This window comes from Struthio camelus, chromosome 21, assembly GCF_040807025.1.
Source record: "Struthio camelus isolate bStrCam1 chromosome 21, bStrCam1.hap1, whole genome shotgun sequence".
Classification (NCBI taxonomy): domain Eukaryota; kingdom Metazoa; phylum Chordata; class Aves; order Struthioniformes; family Struthionidae; genus Struthio; species Struthio camelus.
In genome coordinates this window covers 13,558,431-13,576,095 of record NC_090962.1, presented here as the reverse complement: position 1 = coordinate 13,576,095, position 17,665 = coordinate 13,558,431, and the positions used below count along the sequence as shown (strand labels likewise).

Genomic DNA, 17,665 nt, shown 5'->3' with positions numbered 1-17,665 from the left:
ACATGGATGTCCTAGGACTCGTGTATCACGTGCGGGCAGCACGTGGGTGCCCCAGGACATGTGTGTCACATGGAGGCAGCACGTGGGTACCTCAGGACATTTGTGTCGCATGCTGGCAGCACATGGGTGTCCTGGGACACGTGTCACATGCTGGCAGCACGTGGGTGTCCCGGGACACGCGTGTCGCATGGAGGCAGCAAATGGGTGTCCCAGGACACGTGTCCCATGTAGTCAGCACGTGGGTGTCCCAGGACACGTGTGACATGTGGGCAGCACATGGGTGTCCCAGGACACGTGTCACATGTAGTCAGCACGTGGGTGTCCTGAGACATGGGTGCCCCATGTCAGCAGCATGTGGGTGTCCCAGGACACGTGTGTCGCATGTAGTCAGCATGTGGGTGTCCCAGGACATGTGTGTCACATGTGGGCAGCACATGGGTGTCCCAGGACACGTGTCACATGTAGTCAGCATGTGGGTGTCCTGAGACACGTGTCCCATGTCAGCAGCACGTGGGTGTCCCAGGACACGTGTGTCGCATGTAGGCAGCTCGTGGGTGTCCTGAGACACGCGTGTCACATGTAGGCAGCACGTGCGTGTCCCAGGACACGCGTGTCGCATGCGGGCAGCACGTTGGTGCCCCAGGACCCGCGTGTCCCGGGTCCGCCCTCCCGGCAGGGGGCGAGCGCGCTGCCTCCCGCGCCCCTCACCGCCGCACGTGGCCGCCCGCAGCGGCCCAGCGCGCGTGCGCGCGCCACCCTCCCACCGTCCCCGCCCTGCGCGCTGCGCATGCGCGCGGAGGGCGCGCTGGTAGGCGGCGGCGGCGCAGGCGCCGGGGGCCGCGCGCATGCGCGGGGCGCGGGCTGGCGGCGGCGGCGGCGGAGGAGAATTAAAATGGAAGATGAGGAGGTCGCTGAGAGCTGGGAGGAGGCGGCCGACAGCGGGGTAAGGGCGGCCGGCGGGCGCTGCGGGGCGGCGGTGGCGGCGGCGGGGAGCGGCGGCGGCGGCGGGGCGCCGTCTGAGGAGGGCCCGGGCGGCGGCGCCAGCCCCTGAGCGCCTGCTAGGCCTCTTAAAGGGGCCGCGGCCTCCGTCCGCGTGGGGCCGCTCCTCCCACGCGCGTCCCCCCGGCGCCCACCCGCGCTGCGAGGCGGCCCCTCGGCTCTGGGCGGCTGCCCGCACCCCCCCCCCCCACCCCTCCGCCGCGGGCTCGCTGCGGAGGGCCTGGGGCCGAGGCGCAGGCGCGCTGCCGGCCCCACGCGAGCCCGGCGAGGGGCAGGCGCCGGGGGGGCCCCCCCCGCGGCCGGTGCGTGGGCTGCGTTTCGTGGCCTACAGCTGGGAGTCCGCGAGGCAGAAGCCCTTTCTCTGTGTCGCTATGCCTGGCTGTGGTCCCTCCTTAATCTCTTTTTAAGGCAAAACGGGGGTGATTTTCGCGCGGCCAGCTATAGCTTTCAGTTTTCTAGCTGAACTTCCTTTTAATAGCTGGCTTAATAGCTTAAGTTTTCCACCTGTCTGTCGCGCTGAGAGGCTCTGAAGCACGCTTATACGTGTTTCCCATGCGAAATGAAATCCTTATTTTGGCAGCAGCGTAGGTGGATGATCGGCGGGGTATTCACAACTGCACGAGGAAGGGAACTGTGTGAGACGGGTCGCTGTTTTAATAACCTACGTGGGCCCTTTAGTGAGCGGAGGGCAGAAGGACTTTATAACAATTGCTGTGCAAGAAGACCGAATTTGACTCTGGTCAGTGCTGTGCTGCAGGAGATTGGGTTACCGCTTGTGGGAAAGACGTTAGCAAAATAGAGCTCGTAATTCAATGCCCTCCCCCAGCTGCGTGCGAGATGCCAGTCGAAGGCTGGCAGGGTAAGGAAAGCCCTCGCTGCGTACCCTGCCAACGCTGTGATACTGCAGTAATGGGAAGTCTTGCGCAGGGCGGTGGAGTTAATTCCAGCGCTCATTAAAGCGTTCCATGAAGGGACATAACTTGTGTCTCGGGAGTTGATGATAGCTGTGGCCTTGAGTAATAGCTTAAAACTGTAGGGCTGTTCAAATCTGAGGCATCAGTTGTCTTTTCCCTTTTGTCCTTTCAGCTTGCACCTTTTGATGGTCTTTTAAAACACTTGTGGGGAAATATCTCGGTTGTCTAGCCTTTGTAAAGTCCTTTCCCAGCACGTCCGAACTGCTGAGCCTTTGCATTCATAAATTCAGCAGTGTTTGTGCTGCTTAGGGGAGAACAGAGAGATGTCTTGAGGCGCTGACACCATGCTTGCAGCTGCTTTTACAGTTGTCCAGGCTTTGCATGTCTGTAAAAGCAGTGGGAACAAAAAACCTGCTTGTCTCTAGTCGGCATTACTGTTACGTAAGAGGAGACATGGAACCTGCTTTCAGGTTAGATCTGGCAACCATCACCAGGAGACTTCAGGAAGGTCATTCTCAAGCAGTGACTTGCAGGAAAGAGACCCTCTGCTGCTGCTCGTGGCCACAGGAAGTTACAAGCTAACTGGAACGAACAAGGAGAGGAGAACCTGATCTTGTCCGATGTTTTTCTTGAACCAGATTGATGCCAGTGCACGTTGGATCTCTGAGCTACTACAGGAATCAAAGCTGCTGGGGTAGACTGTTTCAGAAAAGAGAAAGAGGAAGAAAGTACAGGAAGAGGCTTAGATGCAGAGCAGGCAGCATGGCTGCCTTGCTTGCTTGCTAGTTGAAACATTATTTCAAGCACCCTTGCTTTTCCTTGTGAGAAAACCTGCTGTAGATGCAGGGAAGTGCTTTAACGAGACCGATCCGCTGGAAGCGTGAGAGGAAAAACTATGTGCAGAAAAAGCTTATGAACTGGCCTGATCCTGTGATCACAATAGTTACGGTCTTAAGGAGTGTTCTTCGTTTTCTTCCACCCGTATCTTGTTAGCCTTGGGTTACGAATTGCCCTCTGGGGTGGCACAGGACAAATCCCAAGTTAAAGGCATGAGACATGACAACATTCCCATTCAGTATTGAATAGGAATATCCAATGAAGCATTAAACATAACAAACATTAAGCAGCAGCTTTAAATGCTTATTCGTGTTTGAATACTTCACGCAGTCAGGAATGTAAACCTGAAGAGTTGTTATTTTATAGCCCCTTCAAGCACATACACGTAATACTTTCCAGTTGCATCTTGGTGAAGTACATGCTATTGACTCTTCAGCTGATACTTGTCACTTATGTTGCATGGAGTTGGGCCCACAAAAGATTATAATGTCGACCTTTAATCACTGAGGAAATAGACGTGTAATGAAACAGGTCTGTGGAGGGCTTCTGAATGGTGGGATTTTGAGATATTTTCCCTGTTTCTTGGCATGTAATTTTTTTTTATATGCCGTCCAAAGGGCGTTCCTTAGAACAGAAAGGATGCCAAGAATTTGGGTGCTGATCTTTCCCTTTTTGGTGGCTATTTTGCTGTTAGGTTACTAACTTTCGCTCTAGATCTTGGTATAGCGCTTTCAGAAGGTAGCCTTGGCAAGAGGCGGTTCTGGGCTGACTAGAGATACCGTGGCCTCCTTGTGCTAACATCGCTTCGTTTAGCTATTGCAGATCCTTCCCTTTTGAAACGGGCAATACTAAGATCTTACCAGGTAGAGGGAAAGCCAGTGAGCTTTGAAGGGGAAAGCCCAGACAAAACGGACGCAGATCTTTGGCTTTGGACTTGATCAGTGAAGTAGCTGTAATACAGCCACTTAAACACTTTTTTTTTTTCTTTTATGCAGCTCCTCTTTGTCTTTTAGTTTTCCGAGTCATCAGAATTACCGTGTGTTTGCTGGAAAAAGGAGATTCTCCTTTGGCCTGTGCTACTCTGAGCGACCATGTGCTGAGCAGATGCCCTCTGCTCCTATAGCTTCCTCTCCCCCAAGAATTTGGCAGGCTTAATAGCATTAATGAAGGGGTGTGAATTTTTCGTACTGAGCTGATGCAGCAGAATTGTGATATCTGTAAATCTGGCCAGTAGTATTTGTTATAAAGGCCCTATGTTATCTAGGCCTGGCGATCTTAGGTTCATAGATGTTTGGAACTTTTGTGAAACGGGGAGGTCTTGCTTGTCCCCTAGTTGTAGATGAAGGACTGATGCGTGAAGAGCAAGTGAGTTGTTGAAGGTTGTGTAAGAGACTTGTGACAGAGTAAGAAATGGAGTACGAGTCTTCAAAGACCCGGGCTAGGTAAGTAACCACTAATATTACTTAATGCATAGCTGAGTTTTCTTTTGTGTGGCCTGCCTGGCTTTAGGGAAGAGGAAAATCACAAATGAGAGGTGTGTTTGTTGCATCTGAGACAATTTACCTGGTTAAAATAATAATTAAACTTCAAGTTGGAAGCTTTGCTCCAAGACTGGAATGGGAGCCAGGGGTCACAGAGAAGAGGTAATATACAAGTCTGAATTGGTGCTCTTCAGTTGAATTGATTGCTTATTCCTGTAAATAAAACATGGCTATCTAGAATTGGAGTATATCACTGTCTTGCTAATTAGTAACTTATTTCAAGCCAGGAATATGTTTGCGTAGATAAAACGTTAGCCCGACAACTCATAATAGTTTAAAAAAAAAAATTCTCCTTGTGCTTATTTTTATTTACTTCAATTTGCCGATAGACGGTTTGCAGCGCAAAACTGCTGCCTCTAATCTCCCGGTTGGCGCTAAAATTTAACCTGACGTAGTCCAGAGTCTAGGTGCTTGTCGTTTGGCTGGCGTGTGCCTTGCTCCACAGCTCACCACAAGAAACAGAAACCCCCTCAGATCATCTAATTACCAGCTATTTGGGGAGGATGTGGGTGACTGAACTTTGTTCCTGGTATGTGTGTTACAGCAGGGGGGTGGGTACACGGATTGCCTGCTTGCGTTGCTGCACTTTTAAGTGGATGGTTCACCTGAGATTCCCCAAAAGCTCTTGTTCTTACCATCTCTAAATTGATTGACCTGCAAGTGGTGGTTGGAAACAGAAACTGGATTGCCTGCCTTAGATTTCTCGCTTTAACAAGGGCGGTGGATTCAGTGGTTATAAAGGGCTTGATTTAGGTTTAGGTCAACCTTTTGCTTGAAGTTGCTAAATGTGATCAAAGTACACAGAAGTCAAAGGGAAATATTTAGGAGTATAGTGCTGTGACCACCAATCTGCATAGTCAGTTAACTGCTTTTGTGATTAGAGGGCTAATTAGCTGGGCTTTCAGCATGCATTCCTGCAGGACTGTACACTGAAGGAAACACAATAAGGCAACTGATAATTTTTGATGTTAGGTAGAAGTGCCATGAGGATGAGTTTTGATTTCATGGACTCAAATGATTTTTGTAAAACATTTACTAAGTGTTTGCTTTAGGTATTTGTAATTGGTCAAAATCTCGAAATCAGGGAATGAAAGTTTCTGTTCCTGCTGTTCAGCACTGCCTAGACAGAGGCAATTTCTTTGATAAGTGATATCCTTAGGCTAGGAATGAGCATCTTAATACCACAAACTGGATATTAGTTCTAGGATATTGCTGCAAGTCTGATCTTGTCCTGCCCGAATCACTTGGGAGCAGTCTCTGGTCATTTGATGCTTTAGTATTATTATTATTATTATTATTGTTATTATTAATTTTTTAAAGCAGTTTCACCTTCCTGAGCATTTGGATGTACTGATTGATCATAGTCAGTAACGTGGGTGAAAAAGGCAAGGATGGTCTCCTGCTGGATCAGGGAACGTACCAATGCCGTTGCACGATACGATGAAATCGCATAGGAACCTTGTCGCTCGCGTCTGAGGCAGAGAAACGCTAGCGAGGGCAGATGCAGAGAAGGGCTTATGAGATGGATGGGAAACGAAAAGCCGGTTTCTTGGAAGGGCTGTAGAAGGCTTTTGCTAGGGTTTAACCTCTGGTTTTCTAGAGTGGTGGTGTAAGTATATTCCAAATCTGGACTTAGGAGAGAGTTGGAGGAGCATTTGTGGGACTGAGAGCAGCCTGCCGCCGGAGGTGCGGAAGGAGAAGAAGCTGCAGCCCCCTTAAATCTCTTTTTCCCTCCCTCCGTAATAAATATCCATGCTGGGAATACCATGTGGTGCCTGTAAGAACAAGAGACTCTTGCCAGGTTTGTTCCTAAGAATAGTCTCATGTCTTGTTCCCGGTCTCTTAAAATCATAGTTGCTGAGAAGCATTATCTACCTATGGAAGATCTAAACACCAGCACAGCTGAAAGCAGCTGTGGCTTTCTTGGCATCACGTTGGGTACAGTCCGCTGCCAGGATCTAATGTAAGCAGAGCAACTTAGTGAATTAATTAATGGAACAGTCTGATTCCCAATAGCCTCAGGAGTTGGAATGCTCCCGTAATTAATAGCATATTAATTTATCTTGAAAGGAAAGAAATGGGTGGCTAATGAAGAGTCAGTTTGGAGAAATTTTAGCATTATCTCCTTCTGCTCTTACCTGATGATGTTTTCAATGTACCTTAGGAAGCAGTGAGTCAGAGGCTTGCAGCTGTAAATTGTTAGGTACCCATTAACAGCTTTTGTAATCTGGGATGCTAAAACCTCTGTTTTCTAAAGAAGGGAACATTAACCAGGCCTTGAAGTTTATCTCCTGTCCTTTATAAAATGCCAGAGTATCTAATGGTGCTTTTAATAAGTAGACAAGGCTTAGTTTAAGCGTTGGTGTAGGAGGATGCAACTCCGGACCAAACTAGCTCTTTCTGGGTTTGATCTTACCAATTCAGTTATTTGAGTGAGCAAGGGTAGAAGGTTGTGTTCAAAAGCAATCTCCAGCAAATACATCAAAGAATGTGGTTAATGTTTATTTAGAGCTGGGTATTTTAAATGTGATCACATTTCTAGGAAAGCTCCACTTCTTTTTTCAGTGCCTATTCTGTGCTCCAGCAGGAGGGATGGTAGGCATTTCCTCTTGCTTTCTGCAAAGTAACCTAATTTTGGAGGTAAGGGGGGAAAAATGTTCCCCTACTGTAAGGGATGTAGAGAATGCTTAAGTTTTGCCATCTTTCAAACATTCAGCCACAGTTCTACAGCCAACTTGAAAACAAAGAAAAACTGACAACAGTTATCTTGTTATTCCTTTCCCCTGTATCAGCAGAGCTCGGAGTTGCTGTTATTTGGTCTGTTTGGAAAGCCTTCGCTGGCAACCGTCTGGAGGATAATTCTTTTTACTTTTCTGGCGTAACTGCAGTTATTCCAGCAAAGTTTCTTAGACAACAGCTAGGGCTAACTCGGTCCTGTCTGTGCTACTGCTTTGCGATAAGTCCAGAAGCAAAGTTGGCTTGGAAGGGTGCCTAGACCCATATGAAGCTATGATCCGTATGAGCCAACCTCCAGGCCTCCCTTCTGGGAGGGCACGCTTCTAATGCTTTGGGGGAGAGCATCTATCTCTAATTTGCAATCAGTGGGGCAAAACAGCAGCTGTATCGATGGAGTTCTTATTTAGCACAAGAGACTGTAGTAGCGTCAGATAAAGCAGTAGGCTTGTGTCTTACTGGCTGTGTCCGATTACTTTTTAAGAAGTATTTTATTGATATTTTTCTTATTCCTGTTTTTCTCTGGGGTGGATGGAGCTGAATTTCGGCTTCCATTACGTCCTCCTCCACAAATGTGGCTTAAATGTCAAAGCACAGTGTCGTCTTCACGCTGTTTGTTGGGTCCTTTTTAGTGTCTAGACATAATGCTGCTAAAAATAGCTTGAGATTTCTTTCTTGATCTTTGGGGAGGGGCTTTCTTAGGGAGAATGAGGATGTAAACCACACTTAGATTTTTGGTGATGTAAACATACACATCTGGGAAGTCAAAGCTAGGAGAGTCTTCGTAGTAGATTCATACTGTCAGAAGATTAATAACTGGTTTTTGGACAGCGTGACCTGCCCAATTAATGGATACGTGCAGCATGATGTCCTCCAGTGCCAAGTCTAATTGTCTCTCCTGTGAGCCTCATGCCTTTCGGTTGTTGTAGTGTTTCTGGCACTTGTGCTGCGAGTCAGGTCCTAATTTTATCTTATTATCCCCGCAGCTCAGTGACAAGGCGAGATAGCAGCGGAAAGGGAACAACATCAGCAGGCAAACAGATCTGTGAAGAGCAGTGGCCGTGATCTCTGTAGGTCTAAAGCTGCATCAAAGTGTTGTCGCTTCTTGAGCTCCTAAATGTGTGCGGCAAAATCCCCAGGATGACCTCACGAACTGCCGGATGCGTGAGGAGAAGTTGCTAATGTCTTGGTTTATTTTTGCCGGATGGTTAAGGGTTGCTCATTTGAATTGGCAATGCTCTCCAAGTTTGAACTCCTTCATCCCTGTAATTCAGAACATGGCAGTAGCAGACTTGGGCATGAATAGAGATCAAGACTTTTGCTGAGAAAACACAGGGATAATCTCGGCATTAAAAAAACTTTTAACACGCTGAGAAGCGCGCGTGAAGTGGGGAGCTATTTTTTTAATGCTAGACATTGGTTTTGAACACAATGGAAATCGTTCTACCGAACTGTTCAGTGGATTCCTGGAGGAAGCTAGAATTCCCTCACCAGTGACGAGGGTTATATGGATCACAGTTCTAGAAACCCTGTTATTTGGATAGGGTAAGAGTGATATGTGTGTATTTGGTGGGGCTGATCACTGTACGTTATGCCACGATTTCTAAGTTTAAAGGAAGCATCCCATTTTGGAGAAATCTGTAGCGGCCCTAACAGTTACTGATGTTATAACTGAGATGATGTTTTAGGAGCCCTTTGCGTTGTTACTTCTCAGCGAGAAGCTCCCCAGATGCAGGGCAGCTGTCAAGTCTGCTTGTGGTGTTTTATAGACCGTGGCTGTGTGTGTTCACTTAGAGACTGCTGGAAATTACAGTGGGGTGAGAGGCAAAAATATGAGGTACTTTGCAAAAGTCTGCATGGTAGTAGGAAAGAATAAAATTTTGACTGTGAAGGGCTCGTTTGGGCAGGGGTTGACTGCTATGATGGCAGGTCTTGAAGGATTCCTCTGGAATAAGCTTGCATGTGTTGATCAAACTAGGAGAAACTGTTTTTTTTTTTTCTGCGAGAAGAAGTTGTAGGTACTGACATCTGAGGACGTGTTCTGAGGCTGTCTCGTGTTCAAGGCCTGGGTGTATAAGGTGTGCGAAGAGCTGTCCGGCAGGGCTTGGAGTTGGTGTGACAGTTGCATTAGTCTGTGTGTTTTCCAGATGATGAGGTTGACTTGACTTTTTGCAGTGTAAAGAATATAACTTCAGCCCCAGGTTCGACCTGCAAAGCCTAGAGGAATATAGAAACACGTCTTGTATACAAGCCATTTCTCGATTACCAGGAAGGAAAGGGGAAAGAGTGAAGCAGAAGCAACTGGGTAAGTTTCTTTGCCTGGCTGAATGCCTTTGAACACTTGTGAATTATCTGATGCTCTGCCAGGAGGCTAAAGCTCTTGCGCACTCTGGTGCTAGAGCACAGAGGAGGTAACCCCAGTTTTAAAGCTGAGCGTAAATAGAGGGATCTTACTGAAGAGCATTTCTAAACTGACTGTACATGTGATGTGGCGTAGCTGAGGCAGTAACTTTTTGAGGAGACGTGGATTGATTTTATGGAACGAAGTAATGGATGAAACTGTTGGCAGCGCAGTAAATGCTGCTACATCAGGTAGTTTGATGGAGTGACCTGTGAAAGGTGAGATCTGAAGAGAACTAGATTGGGGTGTTTCCCTAAAGTACAAAAGAGCTAGAAGCGATAATCCCTTCAGAGAGGCTCAGCCAGATAATGCTGTTGCCGGGTAAGAAACTGAATGATGTTGTCAGTCTTGAATTGCTCCGAAGTTTCACATACTGGTAAAAGTAAGCTTTTTCTGTGAGCTCTGCCTCCGCTTTGATTTCCATGTGGCTTTTCTGTAGCTTGTTGTGTTCTTGGGCCCTGGGGTGATTGCTGGCTGTCCTTGCGGTGGGCTGTCGAGCGTCAGGAGGAGCCCATCTGCCGCAGGTTGACTTTTAAATGTGGCCGAGGATTGGCATTGTGGTTCTGGCTTTACCGTCGCTGCGCAGCGTTGAAAAATAAACGGAGATGTCTTTGAATGCACTTCTTCCCCTATTTAAGGAAGCTTCCTTCCAGTCACCCGCTTCCACGAGGCCCTGGGGATATGTAGTTAACCATTTTGAGTTTGAAAAAGCGTTTTAAAGACTTCTCCATAGCAGGATATGACCTCTTCTGGCCTAGTGCAGAGAGATGAACTAACTCCATTGCCTTAATTTGACTTTCATTGTTTGCCGCTAGCCAGTCCAAAGTGCTTCCATCCTTGGCCAGGATATCCGTTTCTCTCCTTCCCATTCCCAGCCACTCCTCTGCCTTTGTGGCCAGGAGCAGGAGGCAGTTGATGCGTGGGCTTTCCATCTCCCGAACAGCATTTGGATGTGTGGGTTTTGTTGTTGTTTGTTTGTTTTTTGGTTTTGTTTTGTTTTTCTCACAAGTTCAAAAGTCCTCTTGGAGAGGAAGGGAACTGCAGGTGCGTTTACCCTTGACAGGAGGATTTAACTATGATTTGGTCTTCAGTTCAATGACATGTTAAGCCTCTGGCTGGTTTTCTTCTTATGAAACAACTGTGGCCTCTGAGTACAGATTTCTGTTTTTTAAAAAAAAAAAAAAAACAAAAAACACCCAACCTCCCACCCCGTGATACCTTTCCAAAATTGCTTGTAACTATCTCTTTGCAGATAGAGGACACTATGGGCTGTAGAGCGATATGACCAAGAGTAAACACCACGGTTTGGCATCTTGTAGTGACTTGCATTCGTTCTGCGCTTAACTGGTGCGTCAGGGAAATACTGTGCAAACAAACTACAGGGTGAGGATGTTGGGCAGCACAGTTTCTTACCAGGTTATGCCTGCCTGCAGTATTTGACAGCAGGGCAGGCTCTGTTGCCAGCAAGCTTTCACTGTAGTTAAGCAAACTGACCTGAAAAACAGAGCAACTGCATTCTGGCAGAAAGCTGGAATTTCCTTGAGTATTGCCAGCTATCAGCTGGCGTAACTAGGACACTCCCGCTTACTTTTTTTCTTCTCATTGATGATTAAATAAAAGGTATTGCTCTTGTAATAGCGTGGGCAGTCATGGGAATCTAGCGATATCAGTGAGGTGTGGCCTTTTAGGGAAGGTTACCAAAGATAGACTTGAGTGACTGAAAGCTGGCTTTATGTTTCTGTTTAGCAAGGATTTTTCTGTGTAGTTGTTCTGATTGCAAGATATAAACACCTTTGCTAAGAAAGGTGTGAGCCTTAGTCAGAAGCTGACACGCTTAAAGGTGCGTTCTGTTGGCGCTCAGGAAGAATTCATCTGTCGTCTTGAGTAGCTGCTGCTTTGGCAGCTCTATTAGGAAGAGAAGTACATGGAAAAAAAACATGGTTGGATAATAAGGCTCTACTTGACAAGTCTTTGGGTGCGTGTCAGGCAGGGCAGGGACTTTTTTGTGAAGGAGGGTTATTGCAGCAAGCAGCAGGAATGTAGACCTGCTGGCTAGTCCTCAGCATGGCTGAGGCTCATGGCTGCTGGCTCTGGGGCTGAAACGAAGTGTATAGTCTGATGTGGGTCACCCTGGCTGTGTGCTGCTGCTTTAAAAGGATTTGACCGCAGAGGTGTGGCGTCGGTTCCCACACGATCTGGGAGTACCTTGTTCTGCTAATGTGAACTACTGAGTATTCCTTTGGCTGTTCTCTTTACCCTTAATAGAGCTTTCTTGCCAGGTGAAGTCCTGAGAATTAAAGCTGCTCTTCAGGGGAGATGAGCTTCTTACAGCTGCCTCTTCACTACGATGCGCAAAATCTGCAGCCTAGTATTGCTGTATGTGTATTAATGCATACAGTAAAATATTTGTGGTGGTTTACTTTTCTCTGCCTCTTGATTTGCCAGTCACCCTCGGAATGAGACAAGCTCTCTCTGCCCTTTATAGTAGAGCATTGCTGTATGGAAGATTAAAATGTAAAATTAAAGATGTCTGCAAGCAGACTCGAATGCTAATCTCCAACACAAGCCTTCACTTTTTTTTTTTCCTTCTCCTTCCCTTGTAGGAAATAGACAGACGGTTGGAAAAGAAGCTGAAGATCACACAGAAGGAAAGGTAATGGTACTGTGCAATCTGAAAAACCGTATTTTCCTGAGGTGCAGTTGGACATCTTGAAGGCCTGGGGAGTGGGTGCAGTGGGAAATGTCAAACTGAGCAGGTAACATTGGGTTTGAGCTAAGAAATAGGGAATCTCTCTAATCATGCCACTAGGTGGCCCTTTCGATCCATAGCAGAGTAGCGGAAAGATTCTTGAGAGTGATTTTATTTCAGAGCCGGGTCTTCAAGACTGGATGTAGCTACAGCTATGGGGAAGCCTTTTAAGAAAAAGACACTCAAAGGAAGAAATGGGTGAGTCAGGTAATCCCAACTCATAGCCCTAAATTGGCTTGCTGTGCCTTGCATCAGTAAGATTTCCTTTCCTGCTTACCTTGGATTGGGGCGGGGGTGTGTGTGTGTGTTATTGTCTTATCCTCTAGCACAATTGTTTCTATGCACTTCTGACAAGTCTTTTCCCCACTCCCCTCCCCTTTGATTCTTAGTAGGCCACTAAAAGATCAGAGTCATGGTATTATTTCGCTGGGACTTCTACACAGAGAAGGGACTATAAAAATTTGGATGGTGACACTGAGGCCTAAGGCTGGCTCCGAGAAGTGAAATTGCAGGGTTGAAGTCAAAGGCCAGGAATTCTGGCGAGAGGAGCTCTAAAGAACGCAGGGAGTGGAAGCAAGATGCTTACACCAATGTCTTTGAATATAGGTGTTTAAGGTTTTCCGTGAAAATCTTTGATGCTTAAGGTACCTTAAAAAGCATCCCGTTCCTGCCCCAAAGACGGCTAAATTGGTTATCCAGATACTAAAATCTGGAGTTAATTCTTAAAACAGGTACTAGCAGCAAAACTTCAGACTCTATCCGCCCGTTTAAAAGTGAGCTTCTCTGCTCAGGGTTTGCTTTCCCTTCCTTCGCTCGAGTTTAAAGACGTCCAACGCGGCAGAGACTGGTTTTTTTTTGTCCCTTACTGAGCTAATTTCTTACAAACCTGCCTGTCGCTGTAGATTAGGGTTACAAATGTAACAAGGTCTTTAATTATTACAGGCTGCCTGTTAGTCATGGGAATGACATCTGACTGGGACGCATTCGCATGCAGAGCTAAAAACACGCTTGCAGTAGGAGACAAATACTGATCAAATGTTTTTCCTTTTAAACAGTAGAAAATCAAAATCTCCTCCTAAAGTGCCGATTGTGATTCAGGACGACAGCCTTCCTTCAGGTCCTCCCCCGCAGATCAGGATCTTAAAGAGGCCTACAACGAACGGCGTGCTTAGTAATCCCAACTCCGCTACCAGACCAGCGTTCCCTGTGAAGTCCTTGGCGCAAAGGGAGGCGGAGTACGCAGAAGCCAGAAAACGAATATTGGGCAGCGCGAGCCCTGAAGAGGAGCAGGAGAAACCAATTCTGGATAGGTGAGCAGCAGCAGTATGGTGGCATCGTTGCGCGTAGTCCTTGTGAGCCCCTTTGTACCAGAAAGAGAGGTTGCGTTCCTTGAAGCGTAAGATGAGGCAGATAGAGGAGAAAAGGGCGCTTTGGTTGCAAGCAGGGCATCGTAAAGCTCAAACACATGGCAGTTAGAGGAAGCGCTTGTGCTTGATAAATGGCCTGCAACAACCTTTAGTGCTTTATAGGTTAGCTTTGGAAGAGTGGGCTGGGGATGCAGAGAGGAGTACAGGCAACTGAGTTGTTCTGGCACGACGTATCCACCTCTTTGCAGAGGTTTTAACTTAAGGGAGCTACTGCCTGTGGATGGGACAGTGAAACATGATCACTTTTAAACGAATGCTGATTGTTCGGAGGCACCGTGCTCTCTCTTTTAGATGCAGCGTGGGTCTTGGCTGCTCAAGAATAAGATTTCCAAAACCTTTTGGAGAAATGTAATGCTAGTTAACTTTTGGTTGTGTCCCTCTTCCCAGGGAAGGTAGCAGGACTGTGATAGTCCGTTAGCTGTGGCAGTGGCTTTCCACCAAAGCAGATGCGAGAGTATTTTGTTGAAGGCTTGCGATGTTACGCAGACATGTTGCGTCTCTCTCTGATCTTCTTTCTCCTTGCAGGCCAACAAGGATCTCCCAGCCGGAAGACACCAGGCAGCCCAATAATGTGATTAGGCAGCCACTGGGTCCCGATGGTTCACAAGGCTTCAAACAACGCAGATAAACGTGGGCAAGAGATCATGCTGCAGAAAGCAGGGTCAGCCGCCACGGGTTGCACTGCCGTGGTGGACAAATGGACTTGAGCAAAGGGAACTACCTGGTTTACTTGCACTGTGATCCCCTTTGCTCTGCCCACTGTGACCTTCAAACCCCATGCACTGTGACCTCCCCGCTCCACCCACTGTGATCGGCATACCGACAAGGGCTGTCCCAAGTCACTGTAAAAGGAAAGGGGAGGGGGGGTATAAAGGACTCGAACGGGTGCAGAGTGTCGTGTGTGCCACTTTGGTTGAAGCTAGCGCCAGCAATAATGTTTGTTGTACTCATAACCTGGGATTTAAGGAAAAAAAAAAAGTGGGAAGCCTCCCCAGATGCGCATGTTGTCTTTATCACTTTAAGAGCAAGTTCTGTTTCAAAGGATCTCTTTTTGTTTTCTGTTTGTATATCAGATCAACTTTCAATGGAGTGCATGGAAAGGGTTTTAACTGTTTAGTTTGTTTTAATTGAGAGAGGTAGTTAAGTGTTCTAAAAGGAGTTTCAATGAATTTCTGCAACATTAATGGCTAGGATTTGGCAAGCTTAGCTTCTTGTTCTGTATTTCTGCTGCTGCCAAGCAAATGGAAGTGGACTCCCGGATACCTAGGCTTTCCGATTGCCTTGGCCTTGGAAGCCAGTGGAGGCTGATGACCTAGTTTACATATTGCACCTGTTAAAGCTTGGCTAGTGTTTTCTGCTGGCTTGAGGAAAAACTTAAAATACATCTTTGCGTATTTGGGGAGAAGGGAATGTGGACAGATCCCATGAAAATGCCTACTGCCCAGTTACTGTTTGCGGCAAGGAGAGCAGGGCGGTGATGAGCTAGGGCTCTGTTGCATCTGGACTTACAGGCTAGGAAGAGAATAGTCAGTGCTGCGTGGCTCTCTTCTGGTCCATGAAATACATGGTAAAAGAGTCCCGCTCTGTAAAGCCTGTGCTTGTCAAGTGGCTGACGTAACGGCAGGGGCAGGACGACCGCTGCTCCAAGGGTTTGAACCTAAGTGGCTTATGATGGACCGAAGGCTCTGATCTCTCGGTTACGGTACAAGCCAGTGCTGTACCTGATGCATTTACTTCTAGAAATCACAGACGTTGGGAACAAAATGCGTTCAATAAAGTTTGGAAAACTCGCTGTCTTCAAGCATTGTGGGTGGTAACAGCTGGCTTTCTGCCAGGCTGCAGGGAACTGATTGCTTTTGCTCCTCCAGCCCCCAGAAAAGAGGACAGGGTCTGAGGCAGGGATTCCAGCTTGCAGTCTGAAAACTTTCCAGGATGATAGCTGCGGAGGAGAAATACCAGGTACCACCAAACGTGCTTACTGTAAGACACTGTTGAATATGGATACTTTGCTTGTGCCCGATGCTGTCTGTCGTATTGCATTGTCTAACTCTCTGTACCCTAGACAAGAAAGCTGACCTACTCTTAATATTACTGTCTTGAGGGATTAGATGAACACTAATGCTCTTTTTGGAGGGAACGTAAAGAACGCCGCTTGTGCGCAAGCGACTCCAGGCTTAGAAGTGTTTCTGCATGTTGCTAGGATCTCTCACTGTAGACGGACCTGCCTGGCGGAGGAACGGGCTGTACCGTTCGTGACCCCTGGCTGCCGACACGGAAGGCTTTAGACGGTTCCTTTGGCTGAAACAGCTGTGGGCTGGCTGATTGCTATGTTCTCAGAAGCTAGAATATCACTTCTGGTTACTGGAGGATGTGTTCTGTACAGGTGCGGTGTTGCCTACTGTGTGGCTCAGTAGGTTGAACAGTAAACAGCCAAATCTAACAACTTCTGCCTGAAAAGAAGCAAACGTACAGATCATCTTCCACCCTGCGTTGTATGGGAGACTCCCATATGATAAACCAAGACATGTATGGAAATACAGTTTAAAAAAAAAAAGAGAGAAATTACTGGTAAAATAAAACTACCTGTGTACAAAGATGGAATCTGCTAGAACCTTAATCTGCTAATCGAGTCTGTGCCACCCTCCACCGTGAGCCCCAAATCAGGTGAGCCCTCAACGGTTGGTACAGGATGACATTACTTACTCTGCTGTAAGGTGGGAAAGATAACCGCAGATGGGCAGAAGTCTGGTCGGACCAGGAGTTTGGCCCAAACCTTTGTGTTCTTAGGAGGCCGTAGTCTTAACGTTTACTGAACTCCCTCTCAGGTAGGGCTCGGGTTGTGCTGCGAGGGCGTCTGTAGTAAAAGTCCCCGGGAAGAGCAGCTCAGCGAGGGAAGGGTCGGTGGATCAGGGAGCGGGAAGGGAGAAAGACATTAGCAATAACTGTAGTCACCACGCCTTTCCTTAACTATTACTCAAAATAGCTTTTACTTCAGAGGGCCAGCTGCCGGCAAAAAAGCTCCTGACGTAGCATCGGGTACCTTGCTGACGTTAGAAGTCTTCTCCCTGCAAGTCAGGTGCCTGCGATCCTTGCTAGTTGCACATCAGACCTTGTTCTCCAGCACCGACCTCGCGTAACTAATAGACGATTCAGTAGGGGCCGGGGGGCGGCCGCGGCGCCCTTCTCCAGCTTATCTGTCCCTAGAGCGGGATGAGCCAGGATGCTTCCGACCTGCGGGCAGGGGGAGACGGCATTCCTGCAGATACTTGCTCCCGAGCCCCTCTTCCAGACGGACAATAGGTCAGGGATGCTGTCCAGGAATTAGTGTCGGGGAGAAGTCGACTGCCTTGTTCGCAGAGGGGCTCGAGCTCTCGTTTGAATAATACGTGTTTATAGGGGTGTGCGTGTGTGCGTGCGTGCGTGTGTGTTCCTAGGGGCACTTTATGGTTCTCCTGTATGTGTTCAGCTCCTGAAAAGTGCAAAGTAGCGTGCGGCGGCACGCAGGATACAGCCAGAGCCTCCCGTCTCCCCCATAAAAGTGCGCCTAAGTATGCAGATAAACATTTTATAAATTGTATTTTAAATAAATGTGTTTAAACTTTTAACAATGTAGTTTTATTTTGCAACTCCTTCCCCCCCCTCCCAGTTCCTCCCTTCAGCCCCATTCCAGAAGCTTCTGCCAGAGGATTAAGGGATGTTTTGGTGGCCACTGAAGTGCCAAACGCTGAGCGGGTGTGTGGGGCAGAGATGGGGCAGAAGCAGCTGCAAAGCGGAGCCCTTTTCTGCCGGGTGGGTCGAGACTCTGATGTATATGCCGTCTCCCGGCTCCTCTCTCAGTGCCTAGACCAACTGCAGGGAGACTCTGGGCGAGGGCGGAGGTGTTTCTAGCCCCCAGTCCTGCTGGCCAAGTGCACGTGATGGCAGAGAGGATAAAAATAATTCTACCTTAGTTCGTGCTCCCATTACAGATTCCCCCAGTTTAGGGATTAATTATGAAAAAATCTTATTTTTTTTAATTTTCATTTTTATTTCTCTCTCTCTTTTTTTTTTTATTTTAAATGTAT

General features: G+C 47.6%; 1 protein-coding gene across 4 annotated transcripts; it reads left to right on the top strand.

The window, feature by feature from the left end:
• Positions 1-777: 777 nt before the first annotated feature.
• Positions 778-17,209, top strand: SZRD1 (SUZ RNA binding domain containing 1). Of its 4 annotated transcripts, none has more exons than XM_068916300.1 (5): positions 798-943; positions 12,029-12,078; positions 12,295-12,372; positions 13,230-13,484; positions 14,127-17,209. In XM_068916300.1, exons 1-5 carry the CDS (start codon positions 893-895, stop codon positions 14,227-14,229), a joined length of 537 nt encoding a protein of 178 aa, XP_068772401.1. In that variant the 5' UTR covers positions 798-892; the 3' UTR covers positions 14,230-17,209. The 4 variants fall into 4 exon arrangements, with proteins under 4 accessions (XP_068772400.1, XP_068772403.1, XP_068772401.1 ...); XM_068916301.1 differs by having other exon boundaries at positions 824-943; positions 13,233-13,484; XM_068916299.1 differs by lacking the exon at positions 12,295-12,372 and having other exon boundaries at positions 778-943; positions 13,233-13,484.
• Positions 17,210-17,665: the final 456 nt, after the last annotated feature.